The 20,930-nt window shown below is 39.2% G+C and overlaps 1 protein-coding gene across 3 annotated transcripts in view; it reads right to left on the reverse strand.

Annotated features, from left to right (window-relative positions):
* Positions 1-4,071: 4,071 nt before the first annotated feature.
* The window catches only part of LOC147604218 (transcription factor TGA2.2-like), a 35,019-nt gene continuing 18,160 nt past the window's right edge, over positions 4,072-20,930 (reverse strand). For 2 of the 3 annotated variants that reach the window (XM_086795094.1, XM_086795093.1), the window contains 9 exons: positions 12,838-12,869; positions 12,547-12,726; positions 12,310-12,390; positions 6,143-6,202; positions 5,968-6,045; positions 5,709-5,766; positions 5,244-5,515; positions 4,595-4,831; positions 4,072-4,474 (listed from right to left, as the gene is read on the reverse strand). In XM_086795094.1, coding sequence (XP_086651220.1) covers positions 4,328-4,474; positions 4,595-4,831; positions 5,244-5,515; positions 5,709-5,766; positions 5,968-6,045; positions 6,143-6,202; positions 12,310-12,390; positions 12,547-12,651 — 1,038 coding nt within the window. In that variant the 5' untranslated portion in view covers positions 12,652-12,726; positions 12,838-12,869 and the 3' untranslated portion in view covers positions 4,072-4,327. The remainder of the gene's footprint in view (positions 4,475-4,594; positions 4,832-5,243; positions 5,516-5,708; positions 5,767-5,967; positions 6,046-6,142; positions 6,203-12,309; positions 12,391-12,546; positions 12,727-12,837; positions 12,870-20,930) is intronic. The other variant, XM_086795092.1, reaches the window with a different exon arrangement.

The raw sequence follows: 20,930 nt of genomic DNA on the forward strand, positions 1-20,930 counted from the left end.
ATTAATTTATATAAATATATATTTCTATATTTATGTTTATATTAATTTTTATATTTATATATTTATGTTTTTATCTATATAAAAATATATGATATTATATTTATGCATTATACTTATCTATATATAAATATATAATTTTAAATTTATGTAACAAATTTATCTTTATATAATTCAATTTATATTTCTATACTTGTATAGTATTTAAATATTTATTCATAGACTTATTTTTATGTCTATACATATATGTATTGTTTTTAGATTTATATATTTTTATTTGTATTTATATAGTTATTGCTCTATGTTTATATATATATATATATATATATATAGATATATAGATATTTTTTTTAAATTTTTATTTATGCATAAATTATATTTATGTATTTATATTTATATCCATATTTTATGTATGTTTACATTTATATATATATATATTTATTTATATTTATATTTATATATTTATGTTTATTTATTTATTTATATTTATATAATTATATATTTATATTGTACACTATATTTTTACTTGTGATAAGTATTTTTATACTTATAATTTTTTATATATTTAAATATATAAATATTTATATTCATATATAAATATAAAAAATTATAAATTTATATTTTCATATTTATATATTTATGTTTTACATTAAATATATTTAAGTTTATATCTATATATAAATATATAACTTTAAATTTATGTAATAAATTTATCTTTATAAAATTTAATTTATATTTAAATACTTGTATAATATTTAAATATTTATTTATGTTTATTTATTTATTTATATTTATATATTTATATATTTATATTGTACACTATATTTTTACTTGTGATAAGTATTTTTATACTTATAATTTTTTAAATATTTTTATATATAAATATTTATATTCATATATAAATATAAAAATTTATAAATTTATATTTTCATATTTATATATTTATGTTTTACATTAAATATATTTAAGTCTATATCTATATATAAATATATAATTTTAAATTTTTGTAATAAATTTATCTTTATAAAATGTAATTTATATTTGTATACTTGTATAATATTTAAATATTTATTCATAGACTTATTTTTCTATCTATACATATATGTATTGTTTTTAGATTTATATATTTATATTATATTTTTATTTCTATTTATTTAGTTATTTCTCTATGTTTATATATATATATAGTAGATATATTTATTTATTTATTTTTATAAATATATATTTGTATATTTGTTTATATTAACTTTTATATTTATATATTTATGTTCCTATCTATATATAAATATATGATTTTATATTTATTTATTATACTTATCTTTATATAATTTAATTTAATATATATATTTATATAATATTTCAATATTTATTCACTTGTGTGTGTGTGTGTGTGTGTGTGTGTGTGTGTGTGTGTGTGTGCGTGTGTTGTTTTTAGATTTGTATATTTATATAGTTATTTATACATGTTTATATGTATTTATTTATTTATATAAATATATATTCATATATTTATGTTTATATTAATTTTTATATTTTTATATTTATGTTTCTATCTATATATAAATCTATGATTTTATATTTATGCATTATACTTATCTTTATATAATTTATATTTATATAATATTTCAATATTTATTCACTTATATGTGTGTGTGTGTGTGTGTATTGTTTTTAGATTTGTATATTTATATTATATAAATATAAATCTATGATTTTATATTTATGCATTATACTTATCTTTATATAATTTATATTTATATAATATTTCAATATTTATTCACTTATATGTGTGTGTGTGTGTGTGTGTGTGTGTAGATTTGTATATTTATATTATATAAATATAAATCTATGATTTTATATTTATGCATTATACTTATCTTTATATAATTTATATTTATATGATATTTCAATATTTATTCACTTATATGTGTGTGTGTGTGTGTGTGTGTATTGTTATATTTATATAATATTTCAATATTTATTCACTTGTGTGTGTGTGTGTGTGTGTGTGTGTGTGTGCGTGTGTTGTTTTTAGATTTGTATATTTATATAGTTATTTATACATGTTTATATGTATTTATTTATTTATATAAATAGATATTCATATATTTATGTTTATATTAATTTTTATATTTTTATATTTATGTTTCTATCTATATATAAATCTATGATTTTATATTTATGCATTATACTTATCTTTATATAATTTATATTTATATAATATTTCAATATTTATTCACTTATATGTGTGTGTGTGTGTGTGTATTGTTTTTAGATTTGTATATTTATATTATATAAATATAAATCTATGATTTTATATTTATGCATTATACTTATCTTTATATAATTTATATTTATATAACATTTCAATATTTATTCACTTATGTGTGTGTGTGTGTGTGTGTGTAGATTTGTATATTTATATTATATAAATATAAATCTATGATTTTATATTTATGCATTATACTTATCTTTATATAATTTATATTTATATGATATTTCAATATTTATTCACTTATATGTGTGTGTGTGTGTGTGTGTGTGTTTGTATTTATATAGTTATTTATCCATGTTTATATATATATATATATATTTATATATATATATATATATATATATATATATATATATATATATATATATATATATATATGTATGTATATATTCATATATTTATCTTTATATTTATACATAAATATATAGTTTTATATTTATGTACTTATATTTATATCTATATTTTATGTATGTTTACATTTATATATTTATATTTCCATTTATATTTTTATAATTAAGTTTATATATATATATATATATATATATATATATATATATATATATATATATATATATATTTATATTTATATTTATATATTTATATTTATATATATATATGTTTGTATTTATTTATTTATATTTATATATTTATATTGTACACTATATTTTTACTTGTTACAAGATAGGCTAGAATGACAGGCATAAAGATGAAATGGAACTTCTTAGCAAGTGGTCATTGCAACGGAGAGCATTATGGGGCTAGTGCTATTGTAAATAGAACGTTGACACAAATAATTAAAGAAAGATGGCACAATTCTAAAGTGCACAACAGATGTAATGTCCTTAAAGGCCAGCTTGTCTCAAGGAGCTGAAGCATCCTATCCTTCCAAGGAAAGGAAAGATGCCCGTTTTGGGAGATCAAAGTAGGGGATGTGAATTGGGAGGTTAAGTGGAACTATGAAGGTGTTCCAAATTCACATTCACGACACGTTTGTGGTCACAACCACGTGATTCTACAGGTCTTGCAGCCATACAACTTTTGTGCTATTGTGGTGCATGCATGCATGGGTAATGGAGCAAATGTGCCAACAAAGCACATGTGCAACCTTGGGATCATCACACTCTAGTGCCCTTAAGTGATTCAAGTGATGCTAAGGAGAAATAGCTTTGCTCCAACTAAAGGAGCCCCTGACAGCCAAGGCTTTCTCGTGGAAGTCCAAACAAAAACTGTTACCCATCCCGCCTCTCCCCCCCTCAAGGCTCCCCTCTGCACTGCAAGCTAAATAACAGATGGAACCTACTGTGGGCAGAAAACAATGGGATTTCAAGTTCTCAAAAATCTGCTCACCAGTGATCCCGCCAAACAATCTTGCCTACTCTGGTATATATGTACACACACACACACACACACACATACACACACACACATATAGAATATATCTATATCTATATCTACATCTATTTTTGTATGTATGTATGTGTGCATACATTCTACTTCGCTTAATATTAGCATTTTTCATTTGGATAAGCTACTAATGCCAACTTATGCCAGTCCACCTCCTTCAAGGAGTTTAGAAATTCTTAGCAAGTCCATGTCAACCTTCCCCACCATGACAACCAGCTTGATACCTCTGCAAATCACGTATTGGCTTTGAAATGAATACATCAGTTCTTTGTCATTATGAGGTATCTTTGTTTTGGTACTGATACACAGTACATGACCATGTTGTTGAGTCTTTCAAAAAGAGGCAAACATAGCTGGCAAACTTCTGATACAACACCATGTAATTTACAAGCGAATCCAGGAAAACAAAGAAGTACCTTCATTGCTTCATCTCAATGAGTTTTTTTTTAACATCCAGTGGACTACATTGATTAATGTCTCCATAATAAGAGATTAAGCACATACACCCCTAACCAATTAAGAAAGATAGCCAAGAAAGGAGCTACTTACAAGGGAAGAGGTCAAGATAAAAGTAGATGTGTACACATAAGAGAGGTCTGTGAGCCCAAGCCAAGTTTTTCCCAGGTTAGTAACCAACAGCAAAACAACAGTTTAATCCCGAGGCCGCGCTATCCAAAGGGAGCTTAGTGCACGCAGGCGTGAACAGTAATCTCCCATCGCAAGCAGTCCCCTTGCCGCCTGACGAGTCGTCAGAATACGATGCATTTGCTGTAGTGTCTGCTGTCGGAGATTGTCAGCCTGTCAAAGCATATAAGAAAACACCATGTTAATTCATGCATAAAATCATCGAAAGCTAGCCTAAACCAACTAAACATGAGATCGTGAGGAGATTGAATAGATAGGAGCTGATGAAATCACCTGCCGCACGAAATTTTCTAGGGTGCCTAGTTTCCCCATGGCCATGGCCATCTGACCCATGTAATTCGCAACATTCGCTGTTCCCAAAGAGCCTGCAGATAATGTGTCTGCAAGGTTCTGTTGAAGGGCTTCCATACCTTGAGACAAAGCATCCTCAGCCTGTTGTGAGGATTGTTGCAAGTTGCATACCGCTAGCAGTTGCTGCTCAGTGAGTGGTTCGAGTTGAGGAATAACAATCTGACCATGGTATACAACACCACACATATTAAAAAACAAAATTAGTAGAATTTCTTCATCCGAAAGAGTAGTTTTCATCAATGTGCTGGAAATGGGCATGTATATGGGTCAACAGGAGAGAGAGAGAGAGAGAGAGAGAGAGAGATTCATCCTGATGCTGAACATAAGCATGAGTAAACAGGTGCGTGCACACACACACACACACACACACACACAAAGCAAGAAAGAAAAGAAAGAAAGTTATATTAACGTCTTTAAAAGACCCAAAGAGTCTATAAGACCAAAATGATGTGTACATAGTGTCCATGAAATCTCGTCATAATGCACTGCTCTGCAGGTGTCTTCCACATACCCTAAAAAGGACAGAAAAAGAGAGAGAGAGAGAGAGAGAGAGAGAGAGAGAGAGAGAGACCTTAAGGAGCTCAGAAGGACGAAAGCCTCCCATCCACATAAAGCACCGCTCTGCAGGTGTCTTCCACATACCCGAAACAATATGAAAAACATCTGCTTTCACAGCTATGCCCTTGAGACGGAAAAGTTCATCATAATGTGCCATGCCATTATCCACAAGCAGGCGCAAATCACTGTCAATAATATGATTTGTCAAAGCAGATCTAAGCTCTGAAAGCTGTCTATTCTGCTCCTCAACCCAGCGTGCATAATCCATATTGAAGGCAGCAGCACCTGCCATCCAAAAGGTGTTGTGAATCAGCAGCCTGCAAATAAACCCATTAGTTCAAAACTTCAGGGACAAATAAAGTGGCTATAAACAAACAATACACAGCAGGTAGACAATATTAATACAGATAGATTATCACATGCCCACTACCCAAAGATGTTTTCGTACTATCTTTGACTTAAAAATATGAGTTACTACCTGAATTCACAGATCTGCCAGCATCTCCTCCAGCCAAATGCCCACTGACATACATTCCCTGTAAACAGACATTATACCTAAGTGCACAGCATTTGCAAAAAGCTGACTTGCCTTCAATAGGCAGAAACAAACTTCAGCCAAATTGCTGCAAGGTGATAGCAATGCATGTAGTCATCATTTATGTGCATGCTGAAACAAAACATCACATTTCATTTTAGCTCCTGCAGAGTATAAACCTTTTTCACTAATGAATTTTTACCTGCTGTCGAGCCCGATCAACCTCTTGCTCAAGTTGATTTAACTTCACTCGACTTGATTCCAACTGTTGAACATATGCCTAGAAATAAAAAAATCCGGGTTAATCAGGCTGCAAGTACACAATAGAGTTAATGAGATCAGAAAATCAGGAATCCCAGATTTAAGGAACCAATCACCTTCTTTCTGAGGCGACTCTTGCGAGCAGCTTCGCGATTCTGAGCAAGTCGTCTGAGCACCTACCATACCATCACCATACAAAACATGATTAAAGCTCGTTAAATGGGCCAATCAAACAAGAACTGCAAAAGAGATGAAATCTATGGCATTCATGACATAAATTCAATTTTGGAAAAAGAACAGCTCTCAGAATCAAGACCTTAAGCAATAAAAGCCCTTGTCATGGCCTTCTTCCTTCAAGCTAAGCATTTAGCACCCATGTCTCCTTAAATCCTTCTCCCTTCAAACTAAGCATTTAGTACCCATGTCTCCTTAAATCCTTATCATTCATTGCAGTCGCATCTGAGCCCTAGATCATAATCATAATCCTAGTTATGTCAAGTGAACCCTTTGTTCTGCACTAAGCAAAGCCCCCTAGCTCCAAGATACATTTTTTGGTGTGCAGTTTGTAATCACCTATACATTCACATTTCTCTACGTTTGTGATGAAGTGACACGTGCATACCTTAATCAAGATGCTTCTCATGAGCATGAGTGCATGCTGACGTGAAGTGAAGAACAGGAGAATCAACCTCAATAACCTTTTGTATGCATGTAGCTAGCCTTGCACATCATGCACAAATAAGATTTGGATCTATAATCCCATTGCATGTAATTATGTTTTGGCAATATACACTAGTTTAGGTCACTTTAACCTTGCCTGTGTATTTGCAAAACTGATTAGCGTTTATGTCCTCGTTTGCTTAGCGTTAATCATGATCAACTTTCGCGTGCATGCTACATTGGTATCAGAGCATTCAGGTTAGCCTATTTGCTAGTTTGCATTAGGCCTTTCAGGTGCGTTTTTTCTTATGTGTGTTAGGGGTTCATATGTGCATTAGGATAAGCAGGCAGCTAAGTCACATATAGTATTTGCGTTAGGGTTTTCTACAGCCCGATCTTGCAGAATTTGCCAAGATTGCACATGTCTTGCATGGAGCATTAATTTGCATGAAGTAAGGTCAAGCCTAGGTAGGCAAGGTCCTCTTACACATTTCCCAACATCAATTGTTCCCCGATGGAGAGCATTGAAGCTTTTAACGAGAGGTACCAACAAGAGACTGAGATCCGTCAAGAGGAGTTTCAACGGAAACAAGAGGAACTCCAAGAGTAGCCTGAAGGATGATGAACTTCGAGTCCAAATCAGGCTGGCACGGCAAGAACCAGAACTCAAATACCAACAAGAACTACAACGCGAGGAGCCAACTCATGGGAAAAGCTATCAAGGACATAAAGCTCATGTTCAGCTCGATTGTGGCAGATTTGCAAAGAGGGTTCCAAGCACAAAATGCAGCAACGACAACCACAGTGCTCGAGGGCGAAGGCACACAGTTGGAGAGCCCACCTGAGGTTGAAACTCAAGAGCAGGGAGTTTTTGAAGATGTCAGAGTGCTTCCAACGCCGGAAGTGGCATAAGAGACCATTTCCCCAAGGATTCTAGATTTGCAAACAATACTAGGAGGTGCTGATGTCAATCACGGTGGAGTCAAGGCTCGCACCAAAATCGCTCTCCAAGGATCAGGTAGCCAAAGCGCTTCATGAGAGACTCTCTCCAAATCCCATTAGGAAGGAGTTTCCGAAGATCCAAAGACTTTCAAATGAGACAAATTTGGTTTTCTGCCAGTAAACCTCTCCTCTGGAGTTACATCATGTATGGCTGAGGACTCTCCTGGTCCACTCAAAGACTGCGATTGCTGACGTGCATTCTGTGCAACCACACTTCCACTCACATCAGCCACAAACAGCTTCTTTTTCAACAGCATACTAGCTGCTCATCTCATCAAAGACAATATCCCTGCTTACCCTCAACTCACGTGTAGCAGGGTTATAACACCTGTATCCCTTTTGCTCAAGGGAATATCCAATAAACACACATTTTTCAGCTTTCGGATCCACCTTAGTTCTCTGCTCATCTGGCACATGCAGCTTCCAACACCGGAAGTGGCATAAGAGACCGTTTCCCCAAGGAGTCTAGATTGGCGAACAATCCCGAGGAGGTGCTGATGTCAATCACGGTGGAGTCAAGGCTTGCACCAGAATTGCTCTACAAGGATCAGCCGAAGAGCTACATGAGTATCTCTCCAAATCCCGTACGGAGGAGAATGAGACTACTATGGCAATAGGTCCAATAGAGGTACTAGTAACTACTAGATGCAAAGCCAGAGAGCCCACCGCGGGACAGAACCAAGCATTGAGCAAAAGAGCATGGAGCAAAGGTGCAACATGTGCCCCAATGCTCCAAATTTAATGGGAGGACCCTAGACAAAAGGCTAACGGTCCCAAGAATGAGCACCACCCTAACGTGAAGTAGCCTGGCGACCATAAGCAATAGGAGATTTATGCAAATTTCGGATTTCCCCTTGGCCGGATGACTGATCCATCTTTTTCCCTTTACGACTCACCACATCTTTCCAAGGAGCCTCCTCCTAAACTACTTGTTTTCCTCTATCCTCAACCTAGTGTACATCAACATGTTGTACATCAGAAGTATTGCCCGTGTCAGCCACAACCATGTAAGAAGCCTCCTTGCCCACCTGAGATTCCACCTCAACAGGCACCCCCTAATCTTTGTCATGGAGCTTGCACTCAGCCATGAAATGCCCCAGTTGACCACATTGAAAACAGTGTCCAGCAAAAGCTCCCCAACGGAGCTTGAAATGCATACACCTCATTCTTGGTGACTTAAGGCACATCCATGGAGGACGGGGATGAGCGATACATAATCTATTCCGATTGTTGGACCTAGAACGGGGCAGAACCAAGACTTTTCCCAAAGATTGCATTGCCTCATGCAACAAGAGGCCAATACATAGCGAGACAATTCTCCACCTCCACCCAAATGGGACATTCCTGCTTAAGAATTTCCTGAAACTCAGCCAAGGGTCTCCATGGGACAGCATGCACCAACTGGCCCTCAAAAACTAAAGGCACTTTCTAAGCACCAACTGCCGAGCTTTAGGCGTTTTAAACAAAACCCCCTGGATCCATCAAAAATTTCATCTACCACATCTAACTCTAGAAGGGAAGTCAACCACTGACAGATCATATGCATTGGCGGCAAGCGCCTTGTGAAAAAGAAAATTCCAGCCTTCTCATGGAAGGCTGCCAGGACCTGCAAAACACGGGGCATGTCCATTGACACTTCCAAAACATCCTCTTCAGGGATATCCACTACCTTTGATTCATTATGTTCCACATATTCCTGAAGAAGGGAATTCACGAAATCCAACAAGAGATCCCAATCCACCTGTGCATCATTACAAGCATTGTTCAACCCATCACCCAAAAAGGGCATATTTGTCTCTGGGGTTGCTGCCACAACCATAGCCTCATCTTTATTGTCACCGCCAGAACATTTAGGCCTCTTAGAAAGGCCTAGCTCACGAAGTTCATCCTCTCTCTCGCCTTTGTCAATGTCACGACCCAAAGCAGCCACTGGAAGTTCATCCTCTCTCTCGCCTTTGTCAATGTCACGACCCAAAGCAGCCACTGTCTTGGTGATTAAATCTTCATTGAGAGTCCACATCTCTCCCACTTTCTCCTCTCTCCCTCTCTCTCTCTTTGTGCTGAATGCCTAAAACAACCCTGTACAAAACCTAAAATAGTAGCCTAAAACCGTAAAACAGCAGTTTGAAACCCTAAAACAGCAGCCCAAAACCCTAAAACAGCAGTTTAAAACCATAAAAACAGCAACCCAAAACCCTAAAACAGTAGTTCAAAACCCTAAAACAGCAGCCAAAAACCCTAAAACAGCATTTGAAGCCCTAAAACAGCGAAAAACAGCAGTTCGAAAACCTAAAACAGTAAGAGAGCAATTCAAAACCCTAAAACACAGTAAGAGAGCAATTTGAAACCCTAAAACAACATAAAACAACAATTCAAAGCCCTAAAACAACAGCAAACAGCAATTCAAAACCCTAAAACAGCAGCAGACAGCAATTCGAAACCCTAAAACAGCTCTCTCGCTATCACCCACAGTCCTCTCTCTCTCTCTCTCTCTCTCTCTCTCTCTCTCTCTCTCTCCCCCCCCGAGTCTCTCTACTTTGTCTCTATATGTGGATCACTTCCGCCTGTGCATACTTTCACAGAGATGTCACATGCATACCTTAATCAAGATGCACATGGACGTAGTTTTGCTGCAACTACCTATTGGACAGGTTCAAAGGCCGCATTTGGGCTCATGAACACAGATTTCGGGCAGCCAGGCCCTCATAGCTGGCCTAGTGTGGATATCTTTGGGATACTTTGTATCTAGTCATGGTCAATTGACCTAGTTGTTAGTTGGCCAACTAACTATTGGCACCTATAAATAGGTATGGTCGAGGGTCACTTGAAGCATCCAAAGACAAGGTGCAGAGACAAGGTCAATGGCACTGGCCACGACAAGCGACTTGGCAGAAGGCACTTGTCATGAGCATTAGTGCATGCTCACGTGGAGAACAAGAGAACCAACCTTAGTCACCTTTTGTATGCATGTAGCTAGCCTTGCACATCATGCACGATTCAGATCCAAAGTTTAGATCTGTGATCCCATTGAACTTGGCAATATAAAGATTAGCAGGCATGCAGAATGCATTTAGTTTGTGTTAGGGCTTTTTACAGCCGGATCCTGCATGGCTGACCAGTGAATCTGAGGTCCGCTAAGAAGAATTTCAACAGAAACCTGGTGAATGTCACATGCATAACTTAATCACGATGCACATGGACATTGTCTTCTACTGCTGCCGCCTATTGAGTGGGTTTAGAGGCTGTATTTGGGCTCATGGACAAGGATTTTGGGCAGCCATGCCCATTGCTGGGCCCAGTGTGGATAGTTTTCGGATACACTGAACCCAGTCAAGATCAATTGGCCTAGTTAGTAGTTGGCCAACCAGCTATCAGCACCTATAAATAGGCATAGTCAAGGGTCACTTGAAGCATCTAGGGGTCACTTTGACAACTAATCTTAAGACATAACATGTGTTAGGATCCATTTTTGTTTTCACTTTCTGGTGATTTCGAAGTGTTTTATCGGGACGTTTTAAATTTTGACACGTAAGCTACACATCCACCTTGAAGTCTTCTAAACCCATTGCAAAACTCCATCCTAACTACTAAAATGCTAGAGCAACGTTATTTGGAATAATTATAAAGACAAACCGTTGAAAAAGTGAACAAGTTGTACCCCAGTAATAAGTTTACATTAGCAATACACCCAACTGCCAAATATAACGGTAACTAGTTCAGTAAAATTGAAAAAGTGAACAAGTTGTGACCCAATAGTATGTTTACATTAGCACTACACCCAACTGCCAAGTATAATGGTAACTAGTAAAGTAAAATTGAGGGAGCTAAAATATATGGTCTCTAAATTGTTTGCATTTTGCTTTAAAACCAATCTCCATCAAAGTAAATATATATATATATATATACCTACATAAGATCAGAAAAATCTAAACTTACGAATTGAGAGATTTGAGAAAGAAATAATAGTGAAGAAGGACAAAGACAAAAACAAAGCATTTGAAAGATCAAAAATAAATAAACTAACAAACCTAGCTACTAAGGAGAGAAAATCAAAAGATGATATCGAACGAAGACTTTTAATTAAGACATTAACCAAAAAAACAAAAAACAAAAACAAACAAACAAAAAAACAAAAAACCAAAAAAAAAAATCAAATCAAAACAAAAAACAAAAAACAAAATAGCAAAATAGAGAACTGTAAACTCTAGACCTAAAGCACTAAGAGCCAGAACCAAACATTAAGCTAAACTTTAAAAAAGACTTCGACTCAAAAGTGCAACCATTAACTCCAATGTCTGTCCGAACATGAAGTGTAGGTTCATCAACTCTATCATGCATAGCGTGGACAGTAAGCTATGACATCCCTACTCACGTCATCAGTGCCCAAGAGTAGGTGCAAGTTTGTATAAGGTTAGTCCAAAAGAACATGCTTTATAAAACCAGCGAACTGAGTTTCTATCACTCTCCGGAGGTGATGGGTATACTCAGCCATGATAGAGACTAGCACTCAAAGTCTGCTCTAAGGTATAAGCCATCAAAAAGCCTCTCATGCAAATTGATGAAATGGATGATGTGTTGCTAATTATTCATTTTTAAAAGCATATTTATTGAGAAAATTTACCTTGGAATCTGTGGTCCTTGCCCGATCATGATCAGAAGACCTTGACACAATGACGATTTCTCCACCGTTTCCACTTTCCAACTGTACACATAGGAAAAGGGAAGAGAGAGAGAGAGAGAGAGAGAGAGAGAGATCAGAAAACTCCCAGTTCTAGTTTAACACAACAATTGGTAACCAACCATAGTTGGTTGTCAAATACTCAATTGTTCAAGTGCAGTATACAAAAAAGTTTCCTACCCGCTCATCTTTTGGCACCCCTTCCATACTTGCCGAAGTTTCAGCCTGCGGACTGTTCTCTGCCCAAGTCTGATAGTGATTGGCAGGTGGTTCAAAGCCACCCATAATTGTATTCTGATTTAGAGATTTGATCCTAGAATGAGAATCTATGCTTGTGCCAGAGAGCTGTGAGGATTCCTGCTAGTAGAAGGCAATTAAACAGGCAGGCTACATGAGGAACGATCTACCAGAAGACAAAAAGCTAGAAAATAGAGATAACATGAATAAAGCAAAAATCTCAAAAACTTTTACCTCAGAAGCTCTGTCTGGCACTAAAGGATTATCTGCACGGAAGATACATCGTGTCAAAGTCTACAAAACTGAAAAATTAAGAGAGGAAAAGAGATGTTGAAAAAATAATTTAGCAGTGCCCATTCAGCTCAACTCAGGCCAGTTACATATATATATCCCTCATCCCGGGCACCGAACCATGTGGACCACCCATCAATGATGGCCAGGCAGTCTTGCCCGTCCGACCACCTTCCCATGAATGACAGGCTGGGGCATACCTGTAACCAGCCTCACGTACATTCAACAAGTTTTTCAACTAATCAATAAAAAAGGAGCACCACGCATAGTCAAAATGTACAAGTCCACAGTCATATTGTGAGCTAATACTGAAAAAACTCTCCCAAGATTGCCACATTTTCGTGCTTCCTTCTTGATCAAAGCTAACATACTTTCTATATTGACAGCATGCATAGAGTTGAGCTGTTGATTTCTCATGAAACTTGCTTTGACAGAGCCACCACAAAGCCCATAGGTCTTTTGTGGGATTTGAAGATAAAGATTCTTGGAACCAACTAAAAAGCTAACCTCCTCTTTCTCTCTCTCCCTCATGCATGCTCTCTCTCTCTCCCATGCATGAGTGCGCACCCGCACAGATACATGAGAGATACAACATCAGAAAGCTAGACGCCCCCAAGCCTTGAGATCTGGACCCTCTTCTTGCCAGCTCCAGATCAAGGACATACCTCAGTGCCATACAACAACTTTGCCACAGGAGGTTGACACTAACGCCACCTGTCGGCTCTTGATGAGGATACTATCATGTGCATCCCACACTTGGATGCCACGTGGACCTGATTGTACAGAACAAATGCAGACCTAAGCCAGACACCAAACATTTTGTGAGCCCTTGTCTAGGGACAGGTCCCTGTTACCGCCAGTGTCATGCATGTCCCACACCATCTTGTTGTGCCCGTCTGCTAGCGCCACAATTGTAACCCACTTGCCATAAGATATGATGTACAAGGTGACCACGACACTTATTAGACTTCTGTAAACTGTCCGACAAAACCCCGGTCAAATGGGTCGAATGTGTCGTTATACTTAAGTCAAATGTTGCATGTTAACCTTGAGTCCCAGGCACTAACAGAAACCCGAAGGCATACGGGAAGCATAGCACTGTAAGTGATAGCAGTACATAGGATTGGAAGAGTCAAATCCATGGGCATAGGGGCTGTGGGCACTGCAGACAAGGCCAGGGCACAGAGGCACAAGTGCCTGGGTTGGCCAGGTGCCAAGGGCAGGATACCCCTACGACCAGCAGTCAGCCAGCCCTACACTGGCTGGGTTGACTGAGGCCCAGCCCCTACATAAGCATGCATAAATCCCTCATTTCCCACATCTTCAGTCTAGCATTTGCCTCATCTCTAGCAGCCCACAAGGAGATTAACGCATCTACCATCTCCACAACTGTGTTGTGTGTTGTGCTCTGCAACACCATTTGGTTGTGGAGTATGAGCAAGTGTCAAATCTCTCTTGATCCCGTGTTCCTTGTAGTAGGCATTGAATTCACTTGATGTGAATTCTCCTCCTCAATCTCTTTGAAACTCCTTCAGCCTCTTTCCTTTCTCATTCTCTACCAAGCTAAGTCATATTTTGAGTTTTCCACAGGCTTCAGCCTTAATACACCCACATCTTCCTCCTAAAGTCATCAATCAGTAACAAGAAGCAGAAAGAACCACCCAATGCAATGGTTGGCAGATCCCGTACAGAGCCCGAAAAGAAGAAGAAGAAGATGCGTTCTAAGAACCTTCCTCAAGGTCATAGTGGTGCCTTCCCACACGATCCATCTTTTGGACAGTTTCCAAACATGGAGCATGCTTATGGTGCTGACTCTCAGAGTTCCTTCTTTGGACAGCCATCTATTCCTCAGCAGACTACGCATCCAGGTTATTTTGGTGGTGGCTCAGTTTTCCAATCTATGACTGGGGGTTATCCTCAGGGAGACATGGGTATGCTAGGGCCTTTTGGAGCAAATTTTCAGCCTGGTACGCAAGGGAATATGTATGGTGGTATGCAGTCCGGTATGCAAGGAAATATGTTTGGGGGCATGCAACCTGGAATGCAAGCAAATATGTATGGTGGCATGCAGCCAGGCATGCATAATGGTATGTTTGGAAACATGGCTGGAATGTATGGCATGCCAAGTGTGGGAATGGGTAATGTTGACCCTATGATGGGCATGAATGTTGGGGGCAGCAATCCTGCAAAGCCACTTCCATACGATAATCTAACGCCTATGGGTAAGGCGAAGGATTATAAGGAAGGGGGAGCTGCTGTGAAGTTTGATACATTCAGTGGAGCCAAAGATAAATTAAAAGCACTTACCCTTTTACAGCAGTTTGATTTTCTGGTGGGAATTACACAGAGTCCTCTAAGGTGAGGAAAGCTGCCACTTTTCTCAAAGGCAATGCTTTGCAGTGGTGGTCTACTCTTCTTTTGCAGGGCATAGCACCCACTACTTGGGTACAATTTAAACAGGTTTTCTCTTCCGTATGGCTCACATCTACATTTGAGGTGGATGTTATGACTGCATGGCACAAGTTGGATGCTTCAAAGTGTGAGAATTTGGAAGATTATAACAAGAAGTTTTGGGAAGCTTTACTCCCAGTGACTTCTTACCGTGCATGTGCCTTTGTCTGAGCAGGTAGAGAAGTATTGTTGCGGGCTGCCCAAAGAGGTGCGAGATTATTGTATCAAGACTCGAGTAACGAACATGTCACAGATGATAGAGAATGCTATGACAGCTAATGCGTTACTCACTGGAGGATCATCTCGGTTTAAAGGCAGTAAGAACTTGAGCAAGAAAGCTGAAAAATCTGGGCATGCTTCACGTGATGCTAAAGGGTCTTCACAGACGAGGTATAAGAAGTTGCCAATGCCCAAGCGAACTTCTGAGGAGAGACAGGCTTTGAGAGATGCTCGGAAATGTTTTTACTGTACTGAAGAGGGGCATATGTCATTTAATTGTCCCAAGAGAAAGTCTCAAAAAGACTCTGACAATAAAGGAGAGCCCAAGTCAAAGAAACCAAAACCTTCTGCAGGGTTAGTTCCTGATCTTGTGGGGGAACAGCCAGGTGGTGAAGAGACAGAGTTGTGCAGGGCATGGGGCAAAGTGAGAGATCAAAATGCCTTGATATTCTTTGATTTGGCTGGCAGATTGGAGATTCGTGCGGAGGAGATGGGGCCGTTATATGAGGCTAACATGGCTTGTCCTGGGTATGCAGAACCCGTCACTCCTATCCTTGGGAAGCTTCGGCTTCACTTGCAGGGTTATGTGGACAGCGAAGAATTTTTCATCATGCCTCTGGATGGCTGTGATGTTTTGTTGGGTATGCCATGGTGCCACAGAGTACATGCGGTGGTGGATACATACAATAGGAAAATCACTCTGACTCATAGAGGGAAAGAACATGTTTTGGATGTAAAACTCAAAGGGGAATCTGTTCCTATTGTATCCGCTTCGGCAATTTCATCAGTAATGAAAAAGCATCTTTCCGCGTACTTGATTTATGTAAAGGATGCACAAGATGATGAGTCTAAGTCTAATTTGTCTATGTTAGATAAGGACAGGACTGATTTCTTATGTGGGTTCCAAGATTGTTTTTCCGAAACATTGCCAAGAGAACTTCCTCCTGAGAGGCCAGAAGATCATGCCATTGATCTAATTCCTGGTAGTACTCCACCAAATAGACCGCCGTACCGTGTTAGTGCAGCCCAACAGGAAGAAATTATGAGTCAGGTGCAGGATTTTGAATAAAGAGTTGATACAGCCTAGCTCATCACCCTTTTGCTCACCTGTACTCTTAGTGCAAAAGAAGGATGGTTCTTGGCGCATGTGTATTGATTACAGGGCGCTGAACAAGAACACCATTAAGAATCGATTCCCCATACCGAGGATCGATGACATTTTGGACCGCTTACAGGGCTCCACAGTCTTTAGTCGCATTGACTTGAAAAGCAGGTATCATCAGATACGTATTAGACCCGAGGATGTGCATCAGACAGCATTCCAAACCACGTTTGGGTTGTATGAGTTCTTGGTTATGCCCTTTGGTTTGACAAATACACCTGCCACATTTAACACAATGATGGACAGGATTTTCAGGCCTCATAGAGCGTTTGTGGGCACATTCTTTGATGATATGATTGTGCATTCACAAACTGAGGAAGAGCATAGAAGGCATTTGGCCATTGTGTTTGCAGAACTCAGAAACCATAGGCTGGTTGTTAATGGCAAGAAGAGTGAGTTTTTCTTGCAAGAAATACACTTCTTGGGACATATTGTATCTAAGCATGGAGTCCGTATGGATCCAGCAAAGGTGGAAGCAATTCTTAATTGGCCAGCTTTGAGGACCGTGCATGATGTACGCACCTTTCTAGGATTGTGTTCCTATTACAAGCGGTACATACGGTACTTCGCTGAAATTGCTTCGCCTCTTCATGCATTGACAAAGAAGGCAACTCCGTTTAGATGGGCTGATCGGGAAATTACAACATTCAAAAAGCTCAAAGAAAAGCTTACTTCGGTTCCAGTATTGGTGTTACCGGACCTCCGAATGGCTTTTGTTGTCCAATGTAATGCATGCGAAGTAGCATTGGGGTAGTTCTCATGCAAGAGGGACATGTGATAGCTTATGAAAGTAGAATATTGCAAGATGCCGAGAAGCATTTACAGGTTTATGAGAAAGAGATGTTGGCTGTAATTCACGCTCTTTCTACATGGAAACACTACTTGCTTGGGGCTGATTTCACTGTGCAGACAAATCATCAGACCTTGCGTTATTTCCTCACGCAAACTAAGCTTTCAGAGAAGCATATGCGTTGGGCAAACTTTTTGTCTATGTTTCACTTTTAGATTGTGCATGTGGAAGGCAAAAAGAATGTAGTGGCAGATGCTTTGTCACGCAAGCCACAGGTCTCCGCAGTTTCACTTGCTTACCATCATGAGCTTGATGAAATGAAAGAGCAGTATGCCCATGATGAGGACTTTGAAAGGTTGTATGATCAGATGTCTGACGGTCAGCGGCATGAGCATTATACTCTCAGAGATGGGTTTTTATTGATGCATGGCAGACTGTGTGTTACCAGGCCATTGCGCCTCAAGGTTATGATTGAAAGTCATGCTCCACCGTATGCAAGTCATAGAGGTATTGACCCCACGGTAAAAGCAGTGGAGACTTTCTTTTATTGGCCAACCTTGAGAAGAGATGTTGATGCCTTTGTGAGGCAATGCATCGTATGTCAGAAGGTAAAGTTTGACCGTCAAAAGACACCAGGGTTATTACAGCCTTTACCTATTCCAGATAGAACTTGGGAGAGCAATGCCATGGATTTTATATTTGATCTTACACGGACACAAACGGGTAATGATGGCATTTGGACTATCAATGCAGGTTCAGTAAGCAGGCCCATTTCATTCCCGTGCGTAAGACGATCAAAGTGGATCATATGGTGAAGTTGTTCATGGCGAACATCTTCAAGTATCATGGCTTGCCTACGTCTATCATTAGTGACCGTGATCCACAGATGACGAGTTTGTTCTGGAGAGGGTTGTTTGACAACATGGGTACAACTCTCAAGTTTTCATCGTCATTTCATCCACAAACAGATGGTCAATCGGAAGAGGCTAACTCTACAGTGTTAGATCTTCTTAAGTGTTATGTGTCAGAGCACAAGCAACAATGGGAAAAGTATCTTTCTTTGGTGGAGTTTGCATATAACAACACTGTACATACCTCGACAGGCAAGGCGCCTTTTGAGATTGTGGAAGGAGGGAAGAAGGTACCACCCATTTTGCATACAAAGGATAAGATCTTTGAGGCTGATCAGTATGTGGAAAACATGGATGAAGCTTATCGGAGAGTTAAGTTGGCACTCCAGAAAACTCAACAGAAGCAAAAGAAAGCCGCAGACCGTCAGAGACGTGTTTTAGAGTTTGCATTGGGTGATTGGGTTCTTTTGCGCTTTGAAAAGGCTAGACTCAAGAAGATGAAGGGTAAAGAGCGCTTATTCCCTAAGTTGAGCATGCGCTATTATGGGCCTTTTCAGATATTGGAAAAGATTGGTGCGGTAGCCTATCGTTTGAAGTAACCAGATCACTCGAGGATTCACAATGCTTTTCACGTGAGTCTCCTTAGACCTTTCCGTGGGGATGTGCCTGAGGATGTATCAGATGAGGCTCAGCCAGAAGTTGAGGAACTTGATGAGGTTCTTCTTCCAGAGCAGATACTGGCACATAAGGAAAGAAAGGTACGAGGTAAAGTTTCCCGTCGCTATCTTGTGAAGTTCAAGAACTATTCACCGATGGATGCGAAGTGGATGGAGGAAGGTGACTTCACAGATTCACCTCAGGTTTTGCAGCTTTATCTCGATGCCTTTGAGTTAGAGCCAACTCTTATTGTGGCTCATTCAGGTTCAGCAGAGCATGGGTCTGGAGCATTACCTGATGCTCAAGAGGGGGGTACCTCCACTCCCTTGATACAGACAGGCTCAGATGACATCTAGAGGTCGCTTGGTGCAGTTTTTATCTCACCCGAAGGTACTGATGAATGACAGTACATCTGTTTATGGGACTTCTATGATATATGTGTACTAGTCACATGGGATATTGTGGTTGTGTATGGTTCACAGTGGTATACAACTTGGTGCTTGGCTTAGAGAGATTGGGACGCTGATCTTGCCATATTGTATATTTCACTTTGGATATTTTGCTGTATCACCAAAATGCAATCGAGGACACTTGCCATTTTTCAAGAGGGGGCTATGTCATGGCCCTGTGAAAATGGAACAGCACAAGTGTGGGCATGGTGGTTGCTGAGCAAAAATATTAAAATATTCGCATTTGGGGTGCCCGGACAAATGAGAATGATGTGTGGACACTTCAGATGTGAAAGGGGACAAAAACATTACTGTTTTTAATGTTTTATTGAAGGTTTGCCCCTAGGCCTTAGTGGCCCCTGGGGAACTTTAAGTATTATTAAAGTTGGGGCCCTAGGATAAGTTTGCAGAGGGGGCAACTCCACTTTTGGAGTGCATGCCTCTCTCACCTCACTCTCTCTCTCTTGCTTTTGGGAGTCGTGCAAGCTCAAGCATGGAGAAGAGGAGAAGAAACGTGGGACTGCTGGCTGCTGGTTTTTGTTGGAATTTTCTGTGCAAAACAGGCCGTACAGTCCAGCCATACAGCTCTGTACGGACAAGCTGCTGCTGCAAGTACATCTACTGGTACAGGCTGCGCACAGGTACAGAGCTGCTGCTGCATGTACAATGGTACGGACAGCTGTACGGACAGAGCAGGAGCTGGCGGCGCTGGACAATGCAGGTGCTGGCGGCGCTGGACAGAACTGGTACAGGCGGCGCTGACTGGTTGAGCAGGTACAGTCGAGTACAGAGACTGGTTTCAGGCAGCACAGGCAAGTACAGTGCCACGTGGACTGCTGGTATAGACTGTACGGACAGGTACAGTTCTGATTTTCTGGTCTGTACAGACAGGTAGGGTGACCCATTGCCATCGGGGCTGCTCTATTCCAAGATAGTAGACCTGTTGCTTTCAAGAGTCGAAAGCTGGACGACACTCAATCTCGTTGGCCAACCCTTGAGAAGAAGCTTTACGCTATCATTACGCTCTCAAGGTTTGGAGGCATTATTTATATGGCTCCAAGTTTGTGGTGTTGACTAATCACCAGTCAATCAAATATGTGTGTGATGCGGATGATTTGAGAGAACGCAAAGCTAGATGGGCAGAGTTAATGCAAGATTTTGATTTTGAGATACGCTATCGCAAGGGATCTATGAATAGTGTAGCAAATGCGCTTACTCGGATCAAAGAGGTGAATACTTTGTCGTTCACCGATATTTCCACTGACTTATTTCAGTCACTGAGGGCTTTGCAAGACTGATAGTTATTTTGGTCCATATTGGCAGAGCATCCAAGTCGGGAGCGCATTGATTGACCAAGACTCAGTGACTGAACAGCCTACGATTCAGGTTGCGGGAGGCCAGTGGATAATTCAAAATGGTTTACTAGTCCGTAATGCCAAAATTCGTGTACCAAACGT

This window comes from Cibotium barometz, chromosome 62, assembly GCF_041138505.1.
Source record: "Cibotium barometz isolate CiBa-2024 chromosome 62, ASM4113850v1, whole genome shotgun sequence".
Lineage (NCBI taxonomy): Eukaryota > Viridiplantae > Streptophyta > Polypodiopsida > Cyatheales > Cibotiaceae > Cibotium > Cibotium barometz.